General features: G+C 36.9%; 1 protein-coding gene across 18 annotated transcripts in view; it reads right to left on the bottom strand.

Moving 5' to 3' along the window:
- MGA (MAX dimerization protein MGA) overlaps nt 1-21,941 on the bottom strand; it is a 159,838-nt gene that overhangs the window by 72,852 nt on the left and 65,045 nt on the right. For all 18 annotated transcript variants that reach the window (XM_068549737.1, XM_068549726.1, XM_068549707.1 and 15 more), the window contains exon 2: nt 15,109-16,239. In XM_068549737.1, coding sequence (XP_068405838.1) covers nt 15,109-16,172 — 1,064 coding nt within the window. In that variant the 5' untranslated portion in view covers nt 16,173-16,239. The remainder of the gene's footprint in view (nt 1-15,108; nt 16,240-21,941) is intronic.

Below are 21,941 nucleotides of genomic sequence, written 5' to 3'. Positions count from 1 at the left end.
GATGGAACACCCAACTATCCAGAGTTTTTTTAGAAAAGAGAAAACAGGACTTCCCTGGTGGCGCAGTGGTTAAGAATATGCCTGCCAGTGCAGGGGACACGGGCTCAAGCCCTGGTCCAGGAAGATCCCACATGCTGCAGAGCAACTAAATCCGTGTGCCACAACTACTGAGCCCGCACTCTCGAGCTCACATGCCTTAAAAAAAAAAAGAAAAAAATTTTTTAAATAAAACAGAAAAAAGAAAGTGAAAAAATTAACAGAGAAATAATACTTAAATGTTCCTAGGACCAAAGAATATGAACTTCTTGTTTTGAAAAAACTTGTTTTCTCACAATGATGAGAACAACCATACCACGGCTCATCATTGTGAAATTTCATAAGAGAGATCAACAAAAAAATCTTAAGAGCCTTCAAACCACCAGGAATCAAACTTCTCAACAGCACACTGGAACCCGACAACACATTTTCAGCATGGAACTCTACACTCAACCAAAAAAATTATGAAAGTATGAGGGTATAATAAAGCTATTTTTCAACATGAAAGAAAATTGTTGAGAGGAGTGAAGAAGGGGACTACTACCTTCCTCAGAAGTGATTTTATTTAAACATTCTAAAATTCTATGTCCCATACATGCTTTCTGAAGAAATTACTGAAAATGTACTTGAAAAATGCAAATTAAAACCAGAATGATCCCACTTTCACCACTTCTATTTAACACAGTACTGAAAATTGTAACTAAAGCAATTAGGTAAGAAAAGAATAGTATCAATTCAAATTGGAAAGGAAAAAATAAAGGTATCTCTGTCACAGATGACATGATCTTATACGTAGGAAACTCTAAATAATACACACACACACACAAACACACACACAGAGTCAGTTAATAAATTCAGCAAAGCTGTACGATACAAAATCAATATAAAGGATCAGCTGTATTTCCATACACTGTGCAATACACAATACGAAATAGCAATTTCCTTTTCAAAAACAAAATAAGGATGAAACTAACAACTGGTTCTTTGAAAAGATAAAATTGACAACCCTTTACCCAAACTCACCAAGAAAAAAAAGAGAGGACCCAAAAAAATCAAAAATAAAAGAGAAGTAACAACTGACACCACAGAAACATAAACAATTATAAAGAGATTACACCACAGAATTATACGCCAATAAAATGGGCAACCTAGAGGAACTGGATAAATTCCTAGAAATAATCACCTAGTACGATCTCCCAAGACTAAATCAGGAAGAAATACAAAATATAAACAGGCCGATTACAGTAAGTTCCCTACATACGAACCTTCAAGTTATGAACTTCCAAAGATGCGAACGTGCATTCCATCACCGTCAGGCGCGACTGAAATTGTAGCTTGCCCTCCACCTCCTATTGCTGAAGATCCTTCAGCTCTACTATATATATCCCACCTCCCCTCCCTCCTCTAGTCAGTAACTCTTCTTGCCTGTTCACTTGATGCCAGCCCCTGTACGCCAGCTGTTGTACTATACTGCTGTACTTTTCAAGGTACGGGACAGTAAGACTAAAAACGTTATCTTTATTTTTTGTGTTTGCTTGTTCTTTATGTATTATTTGTGTAAAAAGTATTATAAAACTATTACAGTACAGTACTATATAGCCAATTCATTGTGTCAGGTACCTAGGCTAACTTTGTTGGACTTACGAACAAACTGAATGTACGAACACACTCTCAGAACAGAACTCGTTCATATGTAGGGGACGTACTATACAATAAAATTGAAACAGCAATTTAAAAGACTCCCAAGAAACAAAAGTCCAGGACCAGACGGCTTCAAAGGTGAATTCTACCAAACATTTAGACAATTAACACCTATTCTTCTCAAAATATTCCAAAACATGGAAGAGGAAAGAATGCTTCTGAACTTCTATTAGGCCAGCATCACCCTGATACCAAAATCAAAGACATCACCCCCTCGCAAAAACAATTACAGGCCAATGTCACTGATGAACATAAATGTAAAAATCCTCAACAAAATATAAGCAAAACATGTTCAACAATGCATTAAAAGGATCATAGGGACTTCCCTGGTAGCCCAGTGGTTAAGACTCAGTGCTCCCAATGCAGGAGGCCCAGGTTCAATCCCTGGTCAGGGAACTGGATCCCGCACGCTGCAACCAAGAGCCCGCATAACACAACTAAAAGATCCCGCATGCCGCAACTAAAGATCCCTCCTGCCAAAACTAACACCCAGCTCAGCCAAATAAATAAATAAATACAAAAGGATCACAAATCTTGATAAAGTGGGATTTAACCCAGCAATGCAAAGATGGTTCAATATCTGCAAATCAATCTGGTAATGGTAATACCACATTAACAAGCTGAAGAATAAAAATCATGTCATCTCAATAAATACAGAAAAAGCTTTGGACAAAATTCAGAATCCATTTATGATAAAAACTACCAACAAAGTAGGCAGAGAGGGAACATACCTCAATATAATAAAGGTCATACATATAACAAACATATAGCCAACACCATACTCAACAGCGAAAAGCTGAAAGCATTGCCTCTAAGATCAGGAACAAGACAAGATGACCACTCTCACCCCTTTTATTCAACATAATATTGGCAATCCTAACCAAAGCAATCAGACGAGAAAAAGAAATAAAAAGAATCCAAATTGGAAAGGAAGAAGTAAAACTGTCACTGTTTTCAGGTGACATACTATTGCCATATATAGAAAATTCTAAAGATGCCACCAAAAAACTATTAGAACAAATAAATGACTTCATAAAGTTTCAGGATACAAAATTAAAACACAGAAATCTGTTGCGTTTCTTTACACTAACAACAACCTATCAGGAAGAAAAACTAAGGAATCAATCTTATTTACAACTGCATCAAAAAGAAATAAAATACCTAGGAATATATCTAACTAAGGAGGTAAAAGATCTGTACTCAGAAAACTATAAGACAGTGATGAAAAGAACTGAGACAACACCAACAGATGACAAGATATACCATGCTCATAGACTGGAAGAATTAATATTGTTAAAATGACTGTACTACCCAAGGCAATCTACAGATTGAGTGCAATCCCTATCGAAATACCAATGGCATTTTTCATAGAACCAGAAAAAATTACTCTAAATTTGTATGAAAACCCGAAAGACCCCAAAGAGCCAAAACAATATTGAGAAACAAGAACTGGAGGTACCATGATCCCTGATTTCAAACTATACTACAAAGCTATAGTCATCAAAACAGTAAGGTACTTGCACAAAAGTAGACACAGATCAATGGAACAGAATAGAGAGCCCAGAAATGAACCCACACTTACATGGACATTTACTCTACAACACAGGAGGCAAGAATATACAATGGGGAAAAGACAGCCTTTTCAATAAATGGTGTTGAAAAAACCAGACAACTACATGCAAAAGAATCAAACTGGACTATTTTCTCACACAATATACAAAAATAAACTCAAAGTGGATTAAAGACTTAAAGATAAGACCTGAAATCATAAAACTCCTAGAAGAAAACATAGGCAGTGTTAGCAATATTTTTTACCTCAGGCTTAGCAATATTTTTTTGGATATGTCTCCTGGGGCAAGGGAAACAAAAGCAAAAACAGACAAATCGGACTACATCAAACTAAAAAGCTTTTGCACAGCTTCTGCACCATCAACAAATGAAAAGGCTGCCTAATGAGTGAAAGAAGATATTCGCAAACAATTTAACAAATGGCTAATATCCAAAATATATAAAAATTCATTTAACTCAACATCAAAAAAAACAAGCAATCCAATCACAAAATGGACAGAGGACCTAAATAGACATCTCTCCAAAGAAAACATACAAATGGGCAACAGGTACATGGAAAGATGCTCAACATCACTCATCATCAAGGAAATGCAAGTCAAATCCACAATGAGCTATCACCTCATACCTGTCAAAATGGATATTATCAAAAAGACAATAGATAACAAGTGCTGGAGAGAATGTGGAGAAAAGGAAACCCTCAGGCACTGTTGGTGAGTATGTAAAATGGTGCAGCCGCTATGGAAAACAGTATGGAGGTTCCTCACAAATTTAAAGATAGAACTGCCACAGCAATTGTCAAGCAATTCCACTTCTGGGTATTTTTCCAAAGAAAACAAAAACACTAATTTAAAAAGACATATGCACCCCTATGTTCATAGCAGCATTACTCACAATGACCAAGATATGGAAGCAACCTAAGTGTCTATAAATAGGTAAATGGATAAAGAAGATGACAAATAGATGAATATTAGCCGCAAAACAAGAATGAAATCTTGCCATTTGCAACAACATGGATGGACCTAGAGGATATTGTGCTAAGTGAAATAAGTCAGACTAAAAAGACAAATACTGCATGATTTCACTTATATGTGGAATCTAAAAAACAAGTGAACAAATGTAACAAAACAAAAACAAGAGTCACAGATGTAGAGAAGAAACAGATGGTTACCAGAGGAGGGGAGGGTGGGGGGAATGAATGAAATAAGTGAGGGAAACTAAAAAAGATACAAACTTCCAGTTACAAAATAAATGAGTCACAGGGATGTAATGTACAGTGCAGGAAATACAGCCAATAATAATGTAATATCTTTGCATGCTGACAGATGGTAACTAGATTTATAATGATGATCACTTTGTAACGTATAGAAATATCAAATCACCCTAAGCTACACGCCAGAACGAACATATTGTTGTAGGTCTATTATACTTCAAAACAAACTCAGAAAGAAATCAGATTTGTGGTTACTGGAGGCGGGGGAATGGGAAATTGGATGATGGTGGTGAAAAGGTATAAACTTCCAGTTAGAAAATAAATAAGCACTAGACTTATAATGTACAACATAATTAATAACACTGCTGTATGTTATACATTAAAGTTACTCTGAGAGCAAATCCTAAGAGTTCTCATCACAACGCCTGCCTCAAAATAATCTCAGCTCCCAAATCAAGCTTGCATATGTAAGACAAAGTTTGCATACGGCTAAATACCACTTTCAGACATGATGATAATGCTATTTCCTGGAGCATGCACCTGTCAAGTTGTTTTTTTCCCTTCAGTAACAAGGATACTGATGCACTCATAAATCTGAACCATTTTCTTAACTCATTAAGATCAGAAGCTTATAATACCACATGTAACGCCAAAAACCACTGTCTATAACAAAGAAATACACATGACTCTGTCAGCTAACAAACTCCTCACCCTGGCCTCCAAAGTAATTTTAAAAGTAAATCCTCCATCATCCAAGGACAGATTAAACTGCTTTTGGATAATGAGGATAAAAATACTGGTGTTGCCAAAAAATTCCTAGAAGAGAACACAGGCAAAACATTCTCTGACATAAATCATACCAATATTTTCTTAGGTCAGTCTCCCAAGGCAATAGAAATAAAAGCAAAAATAAACAAATGGGACCTAATCAAACTCAAAAGCTTTTGTACAGCAAAGGAAACCATAAACAAAACAAAGAGACAACCTATGGACTGGGAGAAAATATTTGCAAATGATGTGACCAGCAAGGACTTAATTTCCAAAATATACAAACAGCTCACACAACTCAATAACAAAAACAAACAACCCAACTGAAAAACGGACAAAAGACCTAAACAGAACTTTCTCCGAAGAAGACATACAGATGGCCAACAGGGACATGAAAAGATGCTCAACACCACTAATTATTAGAGAAATGCAAATCAAAACCACAATGAGGTATCAACTCACACCAGTCAGAAAGGCCATCATTAAAAAGTCTACAAATAACAAATGCTGAGAGGGTGTGGAGCAAAGGGAACCCTCCTACACTGTTAGTGGGAACGTAAATTAGTGCAGCCACTATGGAATACAATATGGAGGTTCCTCAATAAACTAAAAATAGAGTTGTCATAGGATCCAGCAATCCCACTCCTGGACATCTACCTGGACAAAACTATAATTCAAAAAGATACATGCACTCCATGTTCACAGCAGCACTATTCACAACAGCCAAGACATGAGAACAACCTAAATGTCCATCGACAGATGACTGGATAAAGAAAATGTGGTACATATAATACATAATGGAATACTACTCAGCCATAAAAAAAAGGAATGAAATAATGCCATTTGCAGCAACATGGATGCAACCAGAGATTATCATACTAAGTGAAGTAAGTCAGAAAGAGAAAGACAAACACCATATGATTTCACATATGTGGGAATCTAAAATATAACACAAATGAACTTACCCACAAAACAGAAACAGATTCACAGACATAGAAAACAGACTTGTGGTTGCCAAGGGGGAAAGAAGAAGGGGAGGGATGGATTGGGAGTTTGAGAGTAGCACATGCAAACTATTATGTACAGAATGGATAAACAACAAGGTCCCACTGGATAGCACTGTATATTCAATGTCCTGTGATAAACCATAATAGAAAAGAATGTGAAAAAGAATGTACATATATAACTGAATCGCTTTGCTGTACAACAGAAATTAAACACCAAATCAACTGTCCTTCAATAAAATCAATTCAAAAAAATACTGGTGTTGAAGTGTTTCAATTTTTTTAAATTGTACTGGGTAATCAAGATGATTACACACTGGGTGGCATCCTCTAGTTGCAACTGCCAAAAAACAAAAACAAAACCACAGTGAAAAGCATATACTGAAAACCACTTTCCCCCTTGACAGAATAAAAGAAAAACCTGTTCACTGCTTGAGTAACATCCACTCCACCTGTCAACAACCCTTAGAAAATAGCAAAGCACTAACTTTCCCATAAACAAGTCGGGGAACTCATGAATGTGGGGATTCCAAACTCAAAGAATAGTAGATGTTAATGGGATATGAATTAAGTGAGAAAAGGAAGGTAAAAGAAAAGTACTGGGCTGGGATATACTTCTACCGAACTTGGGTTTTAACATTCAAATAAGGCAAGTTTCCAGCTGCACATGTAAGGAGTTTAGAAATAGCCACTATGTCCTAACAAGTGAAAAGTTAAACGGACTGAAAAATCAACAACTCTTTTGAATCCATAAGAGACAGTGAGGAGACTTCCCTGGTGGTCCAGTGGTTAAAAATCCACCTTCCAACGCAGGGGATGTGGGTTCCATCCCTGGTCAGGGAACTAAGATCCCACATGCTGCAGGGAAACTAAGCCTGTGCACCACAACAAAGAGCCCACATGCTGCAACTAAGAACCAACACAGCCAAATAAATAAATAAATATTTTTTAAAAAGAAACAAAGAAACGGAAAGAAAAGAAACAAGCCAGGTTTCACACAGGCTTCTCTATTTAAAAAAAAAAAAAAAGGAGAGAGAAAGAGAGACAGTGAGAGTACAGTGCAAACTGCTGAAAACAGTCAGGTGGATACAGGGGATCATGGTTAGAGCAGTAACTGACAATGGAAACCACCTTGGGAACCAGTGCCAGGGTAGAAAAACCTGAACTGTAACTGGAGTTGCTGGAGGCTCAATGTAGACAAGCCTGGGTTTAAAACTCCAGGGGTACCCAGTTATAGGGGTGCTCCCACATTTCTGTAAGTTTTCCACCAGGAGCTAGACTAGGTTCTCCCAGTAAATATTCCCTCGTGAGAAAAATCCTGGGCCAGGGGGGTCAGTCTCTGTTACTTTTAACAACAAAGCCTAACCTCTGGAAAAATTAGTTAACCAGAGTCTAACTTGGTGGGTTTTATCAGAGCCTAACTGACCTGGGGAAAGGAAATATCCAACTCCAGCCTACTCTAGCCAATCCCGTCCAACTTAAGGGGGCAAGAAAGAATATGAGAAGTACTTGTGAAGTTCACAGTCCAGAGGCACAGACTCATTAAAAAACTGAGACCTAACCATAGGACTAAAGAACACTTCCCTTTCCCTCACATCCATGCCTTACCATAACATTATTAAAGGCCTATTTACAGCACTTCCTTTTACCTAACACATCATGTCCAGCTGTCAAGAAAAAATTACAAAGCATACTAAAAGGCAAAAAAACACAATTTGAAGACAGACCAATCATCAAAATTATCATACTGGGATGCTGAAATTAGCAGACTGGGAATTTATAACTATGATTAACATACTGAGGATTCTAATAAATAAAGAGACAACATGCAAGAACAGACGTGCAATGTAAGCAGAGAAATGAAAATCCTAAGAAAAACAAAAAGAGATGCTAAAGATCAAAAACATGGTAAAAGAAATGAAGAATGCCTTTGATGGGCTTATTAGTAGACTAGACACGGCTGAGGAAACAATCTCTGAGCTTGAAGATACAGCAACAGAAACCTCCAAAACTGAAAAGGAAAGAAAACAAAGGCTGAAAAGAACAGAATATCCAAGGACTGTGGGACAACTACAAAAGATGCAACATACGCATAATATGAGTATCAGAAAAAGAGAGGAACAGAAGAAATATTTAAAACAATGATGACTGAGATTTCCCCAAATTAATATCAGACATCAAACCACAGAACCAGAAGCTCACAGAACACCAAGAAGGGTAACTACCAAAAGACTATATGTAGTGGTGCCATTTTTAAACTGCAGAAAATCAAAGATAAATATACTAAAAGAAGCCAGAGGAAAAAACACCTTACCTACAGAGGAACAAAGATAAGAATTCTATCCAACTTCTCCTCAGAAACCACAGAATCAAAAAGAGTGAAATATTATAAGTATTCAGAGAGTAAAACACCAACCTAGAATTCTGTACCCTGCAAAATTAAAGGAGAAATAAAGACTTTCAGAAACAAAAATTAACAGAATTTGTTGCCAGTTGATCTGACTTGCAAGAAATATTAAAAGAAGTTCTTCAGACAAATGTAAAATAACACAGGTCAAACTCAGATCTCCATAAAGAACGAGGAAGAAATAAGTGAATGCAAAATAAAACCTTTCTTTTGTTGTTGTTCTTAGTTGGTCTAACAAGTAACAATTTGTTCAAAATAATAGCAACAATACGTTTGATTACTTACGTATATATCACATATACATATTTATACATAAGTGAAATGAATGATGGCAGTGATACAAAGAACAGGAGAGAGTATTTACCAACTACCTGTGAACCAATATAGTGTTATCTGAAAATGGACTTGGGTTAAGTTGTAAATGTATATTCAAACCATAGAGTAACCACTAAAAAGAGTTAAAGTATAACTGATATGCTAAGAGAAAGAAAACCAAATCATATAAAACGCTCAACTAAAACCACAAAAGGCAAATAAAGAGTGGAAAACAAAAATAGAAACAAAGAACAAGGACAAAAGAAAAACTGTAACAAATATGGTAGATATTAATCCAACTATTTCAATAATCACTTTGAATGTCAACAGTCTAAATGCACCAGTCAGAATGGATCAAAAAACAAGACCCAGGGCTTCCCTGGTGGCACAGTGGTTAAGAATCCACCTGCCAATGCAGGGGACACGGGTTCGATCCCCGGTCTGGGTAGATCCCACATGCCACGGAGCAACTAAGCCCGTGCACCACAACTACTGAGCCTGTGCTCTAGAGCCCACAAGCCACAACTACTGAGCCCATGTGCCACAACTACTGAAGCCCGAGCACCTAGAGCCCATGCTCTGCAAAGAGAAGCCACTGCACTGAGAAGCCCGCACACTGCAACGAAGAGTAGCCCCCGCTTGCCGTAACTAGAGAAAGCCCGCGCACAGCAACGAAGACCCAACACAGCCAAAAATAAATAAATAAAATAAATTAAAAAAAAAAACCAAGGGCTTCCCTGGTGGCGCAGTGGTTGAGAATCTGCCTGCTAATGCAGGGGACACGGGTTCGAGCCCTGGTCTGGGAAGATCCCACATGCCGCGGAGCAACTAGGCCCGTGAGCCACAACTACTGAGCCTGCGCTCCTCAACAAGAGAGGCCACGACAGTGAGAGGCCCGCGCACCGCGATGAAGAGTGGCCCCCGCTTGCTGCAACTAGAGAAAGCCCTCGCACAGAAACGAAGACCCAACACAGTCAAAACTAAATAAATAAATAAATAAAATTTAAAAAAAAAAGACCCAATTACATATTATCTGTAAAACCCACTTTAAATATAAAGACACATAAAAATTCAAAGTAAATGGATAGAGAAAAATATATCATGCTAATACTAATCAACAAAAAGCAGGAGTAGCTATTTTAACTTCAGACAGAATAGACTTAAAAGTAATGAAAGTTATCAGGGATAATGAAGGACGTTACATAATGATAAAGGGTCAATCCTCCAAGAAGACATAACGATCCTTAACGTATATGTGCCCCAAAACAGAGTATCAACCTACATGAGGCAAAAACTAAAAGAAATGCAAGGAGAAACGGATGAATCTACTATCAGAGACTGAAACACATCAGAAATGGACAGGTCCAGCAGGAAGAAAGTCAGTAAGGACATAATGGAATTCAGTTAAGCCATCAATTAACTAGATATAATTGACATGTATAATAGACTACTTCAACAACAGCAGAATACACATTCTTCTCAAGTTAACATGGAACATTCACCAAGCTAAACCACATTCTGGACCATAAAACACATCTTAAAAAACTTAAAAGACTGTAATAAAATTAAACTAGAAATCACTGACAGAAAAATAACGAAAATCCCAAAGTAACTGAGTAAACGACACACTTCTAAATAACACATGGGTCAAAGAAGAAATCTCGAGAGAAATTTTTAAATATTCTGAACTAAGTGAAAATATAAATACAATTTATCAAAATTTGTGGGACACAGAGAAAGCAGTGCTTACAAAGAAACATAGCACTGAACACATATATTAGAAAAGAAGGAAGATCTAAAATCAATAATCTAAGTTTCCACCTTAGGAAATTAGAAAAAGAAGAGCAAGTTAAATCCAAAGTGAGCAGCAGAAAAGAAATAAGAATCAGGGCAGAAATCAATGAAATTGAAAACAGAAAAATCAGTAGATAAAAATCAATAAAACCAAAAGCTGATTTTTTAAACTTTTTATTGATTTTTTTAATTGATCTTTTCAAAGATCAATAAAAAAAAATCAATAAGCCTCTAGCCAGGCTAAGGAAAAAAGAGAGAAGACACAAATTACTATTATCAGAAATAAAAAGAGGGAGGACCTGGTGGCACAGTGGTTAAAAATCCACCTTCCAATGCAGGGGACTTGGGTTCGATCCCTAGTCAGGGAACTAGATCCCACATGCATAGCGCAACTATGAGTTTGCATGCCACAACTAAGGAGACCACCAGCCGCAACTAAGACCTGGTGCAACCAAAATAAATAATAAAATAAATTTAATTTAAAAAAAGAAAAAGAGGGACACCACTACAGATCCCATGGACATCAAAAGAATAATAAAGGAATATATGAACAATTTTATGCCAACAAATTTGATACCCTAGATAAAATGAGCCAATTCCTTGAAAAACACAATCTTCCAAAGCTCACACAAGAAACAATCAAAATAGGCCTATATTCATTTAAGAAATTGAATCAATAAGGTTCCAAAACAGAAAGCACCAGGCCCAGATGGGTTCACTGGTAAAATTTCCCAAACATATGAGAAAGAAATGATACCAATTCTCTACAATCTCTTTCAGAAGATGGAGTAGTGGCAATACTTCCTGACTCCTTCTATGAAGCCAGCATAACCCCAATCCCAAAACCAGACAAAGACATTACAAGACAACTGCAGACCATTATTCCTCAAAAACAGAAATGCAAAAATCCTCAACAAAATAAGAGCAAATCAAATAAAACATATAAAAGAATTATACACCACGACCATGTGGGATTCATCCCAGGTATACGAGGCTGGTTCATTCAAAAATCAATTAACATAATACATCACATCAATAAACCAGAAAAGAAAAAAAAAGTCACATGATATCAACAGATTCAGAAAAAGCATTTGACAATATGCAACACCCATCCATGATAAAAACTCTCAGTAAATCAGCAATAGAAGGGAAATTCCTCAACTTAATCAAGAATATCTACAAAGGAAACTAAGATCCCGCATACGGCAAGGTACGGCCAAAAAAAAAGAATATTTACAAAAAACCTAAAACAAACATCATACTTAATGGTGAGAAACTAGAAACTTTCCCACTAAGATCAGAAACAAGGCAAGGATGTCACCTCTCATCGCTCCTTTTCAGCATCATACTGGAAGTCCTAGTGAATGCAATAGGACAAGAAAAGGAAATAAAGGAATACAGATTTGAGAGAAAGAAAACTGTCTTGTTCATGAATCACATGATCGTCTAGGTAGAAAATCCAAAAGAATCTCCAAAAAACTTCTGGAACTAATAAGTGATTATAGCAAGGTTGCAGAATACAAGGATAAAGTACCAAAGTCAATTGCTTCCCTATATATCAACAGAGAACAAGTGGAATTTGAAGTTAAAAAAAAACAATACCATTTACATTATCACCCCCAAATAGTGAAATACTGAGGTATAAATCTAATATGTGCAAGATCAATATGGGGAAAATGACAATACTCTGATGCAAAAAATTAAAGAACTAAATAAATGGAGAGATAGTCAGTGTTCATGAATAGGAAGACTCAATACAGTTAAGATGTCAGTTCTTCCCAACTTGATCTATAGATTCAATGCAACCAAAATCAAAATCCCAGCAAGTCATTTTATAGATATTGATGAACTGATTCTCAAGTCTATATAGAGAAGAAAAAGACCCAGAATAGCCAACACAATACTGAAGGAGAACAAAGTTGGAGGGCTAACACTACCCAGGTTCAAGACTTACTTAAAAAGCTACAGTAATCAAATCAGTGTAATACTGGTGAAAGAACAAATAGGTCAGTGGAACAGACTAGAGAGCCCACAAATAGACTCACATAAATAGAGTCAACTGATCTTTGACAAAGGAGCAAGGACAGTACAATGGAGCAAAGAGAGTCTTCTCAACAAATGGTGCTGGAACAGCAGGACATCCACATGCAAAGAAATGAATCTAGACGCAGACCTTCCAACTTTCACATAAATTAATACAAAATGGATCATAAACCAAAATGTAAAACACAGAACTATAAGGATCCTAAAAGATAACCTAAGAGAAAACCTACATGACCTTAAATATGGCAATGACTTTTTAGATATGAAATCAAAGGCATGATCCATGAAGGAAATCCTTGATAGGCTGAACTTCATTAAAATAATAAACTGCTTTGTAAAAGACAACAACAAGAGAATGAGAAGACAAACCACAGACTAGGAGAAAATATTTGCAAAACACATGTTATCCAAAATATACAAGGAACTGGGACTTCCCTGGTGGTCCTTAAGAATCCACCTTCCAATGCAGGGGACGCGGGTTCGATCCCTGGTCGGGGAACTAAGATCCCACATGCCACGGGGCAACTAAGCCTGCACACAGCAACTACTGAGCCCATGCACTCTGCAGCTCGTGCGCCACAAGTAGAGAGAAGCCCGCGTGCTGCAACGACGATCCCGCGTGCCACAACTAAGACCCAAGGCAGCCCAAAAAACACCAAAATATATAAGGAACTCTTAACACAACAGTAAAACAATCTGATTAGAAAATGGGCCAAAGACCTTAACAGACACCAAAGATGACATACAGATGGCAAATTAGCATATGAAAAGATGCACCACATCGTGTCATCAGGGAAAGGCAAATTTAAACAAGATACTACTACTACACACCTATTAGAAAGGCCAAAATCCAGAAAACTGACAACACCAAGTGCTGACAAGGATGCAGAGCAACAAGAACTCTCATTTCTGCAAAATGGTACAGCCACTTTGGAAGAGTTTGGCAGTTTCTTATAAATCTAAACATCACTGTTACCATACGACCTAGTGACCACGCTCTTTGGTATATACCCAAATGAACTGAAGACTTGGACATGGATGTTCATGGCAGCTTTATTCATAATTGCCAAACCTGGGAAGCACCCAAGATGCCCTTCAGGAGGTGAATGAATAAATGAACTGGTACAACCAAGCAAGGAAATATTATTCAGCACTGAAAAAAAATGTGCTATCAAGCCATGAATAGACATGAAGGAACCTTACATACATATTACTAAGTGAAAGAAGCTAATTTGAGAAGGCTACATACTGTATAATTCCAACTATATGAAATTCTGGACAAGGCAAAGCAGTGAGATAATAAAAAGGTAAAAGGTTGCCAGATGTGAAGGGGAAGGGGAATTAACAGGTGGAGAATAGAGGATTTCTAGGGCAATGAAAATACTCTGTATGACACTATGAGGGTGGATACATGTCATTACATATTTGTCCAAACCCACAGAATGTATATCACCAACAATGAACCCTTATGTAATCTACAGACTTTGGGTGATTATGATGCGTCAATACAGGTTCATCAATTGACACAAATGTACCACTCTGGTGGGGAATGTTGCTAATGGGAATGGCTATGCATGTGTGGAGGCAGGGGCTGTATGGGAAATCTCTGTACTTTCCTCTCAATTTTGCTGCAAACCTAAAATTGCTCTAAAAACATAAAGACTTTGATAAAAATAAATAAATAACACAAGTTCAGATTTAAAAAACATAAGAGTATATCATGCTATTTTAACATGTAATAACCTTCAGCTTATTTCTTAGGCAATTTATGGATTAGGATGTCCACAGGGCACAAAATTCTTACGTACTACATATAAACAACTTTACTTTAAATCTCTTCTGTGCCTCACTGGATAAGTTCTGTTTCAGTTATGATTTGGGGGTCATTCTTTTCCCTTCCCCAATCAATCAAGAGTTGTCTATACATACTGTATGCCAACTATATTTCAATATTTTTTAAAAGTCTTCTATATATATTAGCAAGGAACAGCCACACATGATTAACAAAAGTCTAAGCCTAAAATCTAAATCTAAGGTCCCCATTCTGATAAGTCATCTAATTTGCCTACAATTCTGGATTGTGAACCCAATCAATATTCATTACAGAAAAATGAACTGTCACTTCACAGAATGTAAAAGCAACTGTGGTATATTTTATAGCGGCTTGCATTTATCAATGTCTAAAGTCAGCAGTCCACACAATCAGTATTTTAAATTCAAACCTTCCTTTTATCTCTAAGAACAGAAAATCTGTTACCTACCTTTCAGAAACCTCTTGCTTCAATTGAGGAACTTCACCAAGTGCTGAATCAATATCCATGAAACCTAGAAAGTCTCGTTTTACATTAAGGGAAGGCTTCTCCAAACCCTTGCATGATGCTTCATGACCCCTCAATAAAGGATCCGAATCAGTTAGCTGTATCTCTGACCCCTCACCTTCTGTAAGACGGACCCGTTGACCAGGAGAACTGGGAACACTATTCCCTTCCTGGTCAGAGTTGTTCTTTTGCTTTCCATCTCTCTGGGGCTTACTATTCAGCCCATCATCCCGGAAGCCTTTAGCAAATGGATTGTAATCTATTTTCAACTGGGTAATCTGAATGTTTTGATAAGCTGTTACTGCAAAGAATTCAGTCTGTGGGAAGGTAAAAGTGTGGACACCAGGGCCATTTAATTGTATCACTTCGGTAGCCTTCTCTGCAGGCACCAAATGAAGCCTCGGCAGGTAGCGATGCATAGAGTGCAAGATAATATGCCCTTCTTGGTCCAGTGTATTGTTGGTAAGTTTGAGTTTATAGAAAGATACTGGTTGATGCATCCAATAATGACCTGTGGAAGGAGATTCTGGATGAATAAAAACCCTCCCCAAAACATGGGGCTCAGCCTTCCCACTGGGCTCCCACCAGCGACCATTCCATTTATAACGATGGTTATCCACAGGAGATATATCCATGACGAGGATATATTTCATATTTGAATCTAAACCTGTTATCCAATAACGACAGTAAGGAAACATGCGTCTTCCCTGTTTGGTCAGGATCATCTCTGTGCTTCGATGATAGAATTCATTCCACATACTATTGTTATCCAAGGTGACAGTGATTCCTCCTACAGTACAATCAGCTGGAAGGCAAATCTTTCCCTTAGATTTTCCTGGTGATGAAACACTGCTAGCCAAAGCACAGGCATCCCGATTAGTAACCAAAATTCCTTGATCAGTTTTGCCATTTCCTGGCTGTTTTAGGATGACAAAGAAGGTAGGTGCTGCTCCTGCCACTGTCCCACCATCTTGATTAGCCAATATAATCTGCTGTTTCTCCTCCATGATTCCAGTGGGAAAATCAGTAGTAAGATAACTATAGTTACCACATAATCACAATGGCCTTCCCAGCCTAAAAAACAAGCAAAAAAACACTTTAATCAAGTGAACATTTATTTTGTTAACAAAAATACAAGAATGATTACATTACCCCCAAAATATATTCCTAAATTCTTCTAAGACTTTGCTTCTACCTTTCTCTCAATCACTGTGAAGATACTGATTCTGGAATATTTGATTATCTTTTTAAAGTTCATTTTAATCTAATTAGTTAAATTACTCATATCCCAATCCTCCAATAATTCACTATACATACTACAATCTCACATAAAAACAAAAAGTGTAGATTCATTTTAGAAAAACTACATGAAAGTATAAAAGTATACAGACTTGGAACTTCCCTGGTGGCACAGTGGTTAAGAATCTGCCTGCCAATGCAAGGGAAGATCCCTAGTCGGGGAAGATCCCACTTGCCACAGAGCAACCAAGCCCGTGTGCCACAACTACTGAGCCCAAGCGCCACAACTACTAAGCCCAAGCACCACAACTACTGAAGCCCGTGTGCTCTAAGGGCCCGCATGCTGCAACTACAGGGCCTGCATGCTGCAACTACTGAAGCCCGCGCACCTAGAGCCCGTGCTCTGCAACGAGAGAAGCCACTGCAATGAGAAGCCCGCACACCAAAACGAAGAGTAGCCCCTGCTCACCACAACTAGAGAAAGCCTGCGTGCAGCAACGAAGACCCAACGCAGCCAAAAAAAATTAATTAATTAATTTAAAAATAAAATAAATGCCTTAGTTTTTAGAAAAGTATACAGACTTAAAGAGATTAAATTGGAAAGTTATTTTTATTTTAAAAGCATCCTGATACTTAATGAATTAATTTGCCAGAGGATTCCATTACACAGCAAGTTCTCCTGAGATGAGTAAAAATTAACAAATTTACATGTTATCTTTGTATAGGATCAACTCTTATTATGGTACTGGCATGAGTTCATACATAAGTAAAAAGCTATTTAACTTGTTAGTACATACATTTAAAGAAACCATGACAAATCACTGGAACTTACTAGGAAAGAAACAGTTGGCTCCACACCTCAGACCTTACACTGAAAAAAATTCCAGACAGACCAAACATTTAAATCCCACCCCACCCCGTCTCAGTGTAATTATTTTTTAATTCTTAAAGAAATCTTTGAGAAAAGCTTTTTGATAATAAGCAGGACACAAAACCTAGAAGTCAATAAGACTACAGAATTTTTGATAAATTCAAAATCATGTAAATTTGTTTTTAACAGGACAAAAACCATCCACGCAAAATAAAAAACAAATGCCTAACTGGAAAACTATATTTGCAACTTATATCATAAAGAACTCATTTCCCTAATATCAAAAGGGATCTTTTTATACAAATCAACAAGACAAAAAATCTAACAGAAAAATGGGCAAAGGATAGGAAAAGCAAATGGTTATGAAAACGTACATAGTCTCGCAATAGAGGAAATTAAAGTCGCCCTAAAATATTGTTTTTACCCTATCAGAACGGCAAAAATCAAAGTTTGGCAGAGGTGTTGTAAAGGGTGTACGTCAACCAGCATTCTCATCTAACCAGCTGCTGAGAGTGTAAGATGACAGAATCTAAGAGGATAACATGAAAATATCAAAAGTACAAATGCATACATCCCATGAAACAGTAGTTCTTCTAGGACTTTATCTTATATACATGTGTGCAAATACAAGCATACACACCAGTGATAAATGGTGGTACAATGACAGAGTGGAATATTCTGCAGCTAGAAAAGAATTATAAACTTTATGGACTCATACAAAATTATCTACAAGATATATTAAGAGCATAAAGTTCAAAAGAATTGTAGATTATGCTACATACTTCTATAAAGTTTAAACAAAGAAAAAGCCAAAGAATAAAACCAGTATGTATGTATTTGCTTGACATAGACTATCTGTAAAGTCAAAAAAGGAACTGGTAGTATTGGCTTTATCAAGGGAAAACAGGGTGGCTGGAAGAATACATATTCTGACACTTTCTAAATTTTGTATCTTGTAAACATACAACCAATTTTAAAAAAAAACTAAATTAGTTAACTCATAAAAGTTACAAGAAAAACGCCACATATATCGTATGATTCCATTTACATGAAATGTCCAGAACAGGTAAATCTACAAAAAGTAGATCCATAGTTGACAGTGAAAAGGGAGAGGAATAACTGGGACAATTGCTAATTGGTATGGGGTTTCTTTTGGGGGTGACCGAAATGTTCAGGAACTAAAAACCACTTAAATGTATCCTTTAAAATGGTGAATTTTATGTTATGTGAATTCTATCTCAATAAAATGTTTTAAAGAAATCTCAGATTGTTACATTCAACTGAAGTGATGTGCTAAAATAAATTACCTAAATATTCTACAAGATGTAAAGCTATCACCAATTAGCTTTTATACAAAAAAGGAAAATGTTACATCACTACTTCTGTTTAAAGTGGGTCAGTAATTTTGACTAATCAAATTGAGCCACTTATTGGTGCTCCTCATTGTAAGTCTAATTTTACTTTTCATCAGAACTACTAACAAGCAGCAAAAGCACCTGATCTGAATTTCACCTCTTCTTACAGGGCTGGTCACATGACCGCCCCCCCAAAAAAGGGGGGGGCTCCAAAACTTAAAATATTCATTAGCCTGAGAATATTTTAAAAATCAAGGCTTCAAAAAAGGTTGGCTATTTTTTTGTATTATGGCTAAATGTGAAAATAGAAACTCACTTTCTGACACCACTGTACTAATACCCAGGAAAGATGAAAAAAGAATCTCTCCTCCGATTTGGAGTTTAAGAGATAGATAAAATTTAGAATGATTCTTTTCAAAAGCTTCCTCAGGCTTAAGGCAATTAGGTTTATTGGTTTCCTAAAACTACCAAGTTTAAGTAACACCTATCAGAGACCGATAAAACAAAATTTAAACAGACTGAGAAGTCACAAATAAAGTGACTTTATAAAAATAGTAAAGTTCAGAAAATTCACAAAAACCAATTCCTCTAAAATTGTGTATATATCAAATAACACAAACTCCTAATCCTGTATTTAGTCCATAAAGCTCAAAATTTTGTTACAAATCAATTATTTTTGTAAGCAATTATGCAAAAACACTCTCATGAAGTGCATTTAAATATGGCACGCAGCAAAGGAGTATCTGAAAAAATTTTTTAGCTATCCCAAACCTATGAAGACATTATAGGGTTCAGAATATCTTAAACATTATCTTCTATAATATTAAATTCTTGATTTTCAGATCATTTTTACAGGTAAAACTGGGGCAAAGAAGTTTTAACCAATCACTATCTTTTAAAAATTAATCTATGAAATATCAAAGATTCTACTGACAGAAATCCAGTTTAGTGTTAGAGACTTAACTGAAGTAAACTTTATACTTATGTTATATATACACATTTCAAAATTTTCCTTTCATCTAAACAGAAAAATTAAGTGCAGAAGAGTCAGACTGCCCTATCTGCACTCTGTACACAGGTAACTAATAAATGTAAAAATGTGTATTAAGAGGAAAAAAAAGTTAGAACTTTCAGACTTTTGATTTGTATAAGGTCTTTTTTTAATCCTCCAGTCAAGTTATTCCAGGAGTTGATCAAAATGTATAAAACCAAAAACCTAATTTACGAACAAAACAATCTCTATCTTGAGCCATACATTGCTACTGGTTTACAAACAAGTAATAAAATTTTATTCCACAACAATCTTTAAGCACAGATTTCACTTCACTATAAGCAATATGCCTATGCTTTTGGAATACTATATATATCGGATTTTCTAAAGAAAGGATAGTCAATTCAGCAAATTTAGCTGTTTCAGACACACAAATACCACTCTAAAGTCTAAGATAACTTTAACCAATTGCAAAAATCAAATTACTTTAGGAAGAACTAGGCTACTCATGAAGCAGTAAATCTCCTTCCAGCAAGATTCTAAAAATACAGTGTTTGGCTCTCTGAAAGCATTAAGGAAGACCACAGTTTTGGTACATAGATATAACTTAACCTTCAAAAAAAAAAATCTCAGTTCAGCTTTTCAAGATCAAGCAGTTATCTAAATAAAATAACTATAACAATGACCCGAGGAAGTAAGTTTAGTTGTGGATGGGAAATACTCTAACATTCTGAAAATGTCAACGCTTTGAAGGTAGAGGCACTCACACACCAACACACAAATGCCATTTCGCAGAGAATGTTTTCAGGTAACATGGCAAGTTCCATAAGTAAATTGCTACAATTTCGGAGTCCCTATTCTGAGTATCTTTTCACCAGTGACCTCTCTCGGAAATGTTTAACTACTAAAGCCATAACCCTCATACAACTTACCAAATACACTAGCTGGTTTACTAGGTAGTTACCTAATTCAATGATTGAGGTATTACCCCCCCCCCAAAGTACGCCAATTTAAAATTCCAAATCAATACCATTACTTTAAAAACACAAAATATTCAAATGATGGCGAACCTAAACCGAATGTTTCCAAAGTTGCTAAAAATAACCATAACTTTTCATACAACAAATGCATTACTGTACGGTAAGCACAAAGATGTAGTTTGTTCCTTAACATAATCATTCACTACAACAGTGTGCTTACGTTTCTGAAACTCAAATTTGTAAGAGAATAGGTTCACTCGAATTTCAGTATTCACCAATATACAATGAGCCCAGAAATTTGAAAAATCTTTTTAAAACTATAATTTGCACACAAAAATAATCAGAAAATATGATAGCAAGTGATGCAAAGAGTAAAAGAGCCAACTATCCGTTCTTAATCGTCACTAAGTTAACTTTAATAACTAAATAAATGGTACTCGCGATCTGTTAATAAGCGCTTACTTTGGACCAGACTATACCCTGGGCATTTTATCATCACCACAACCCTAAATTTGAAAGGTAAATTTCAAAATATTATCTGAAATGCTTTAGGTTTTAAGGCACAAAGTTGCATTTACCTAAGATAGTAGGCCCCCCCTCCTCTTCTCTCCTCAAATACCATTTGTTAATGCTGGCTTCATGAGCATTTTCTATTCCTAGGAATGATCCCTTAACTACAACTCGGTGTTAGAAAGCTCTCAGGTCCCTAATATTTGCATAAGTAGAATATGAAGAACTAACGTTTATGGCAGAAACGGACAGCAATCAAATGGCCACCCTGCCTTGGATTAAGTATGGCAAGGTACCTGGGGCACTAAGTTTTCTCAAATCCTAAGCATGTGTTTTCTGGAAAGCGCATCCAACCCACTCAACTCACACAACAGCTGGAAACATAGCCCTACAGCAGCAAGAAGCACTAGCGCCCACTCCATACCCTTGGAAGTGAAAAGGCCGCCTGCCAGTCTCGGAGGACTGCAGTCGCCGTCGACTATCGGGGCCCACATCACCGCTTTCCAACTGCAAAGGCCAGCTAGCCAAGAACCACGTGAAAAAATGCCGCAAGGAAAGCTCTTCCGGGGAAGGGGAGTTCGACTGATCACGTGCCGCCGGCCGGAACCCGAGGATCGCTCGGCAGGATCCAGTCGCATTCTGTTACCGTGGAGACTACAGAACCAGCCGCCCGGCCCTCCCAGGCCAGCCCCCTTCCCAGCAGGCGTCACGCCACCTCCAGGCACTTTCCCTGCAGCCTAGCCGCGGCGTCGTGCCCAAAAAGAGGCAGAGCAGGCAGTATTTGCCAGGGACTCTGCCGCAGAAGCCCGGAGAGCTTCACAACACACACT

The sequence above is a fragment of the Eschrichtius robustus genome, chromosome 1 (genome assembly GCF_028021215.1).
Source record: "Eschrichtius robustus isolate mEscRob2 chromosome 1, mEscRob2.pri, whole genome shotgun sequence".
In the NCBI taxonomy this organism is placed as follows: domain Eukaryota; kingdom Metazoa; phylum Chordata; class Mammalia; order Artiodactyla; family Eschrichtiidae; genus Eschrichtius; species Eschrichtius robustus.
Note: the sequence above shows the minus strand (reverse complement) of the source record. Positions and strands in the feature narration are given on the sequence as shown.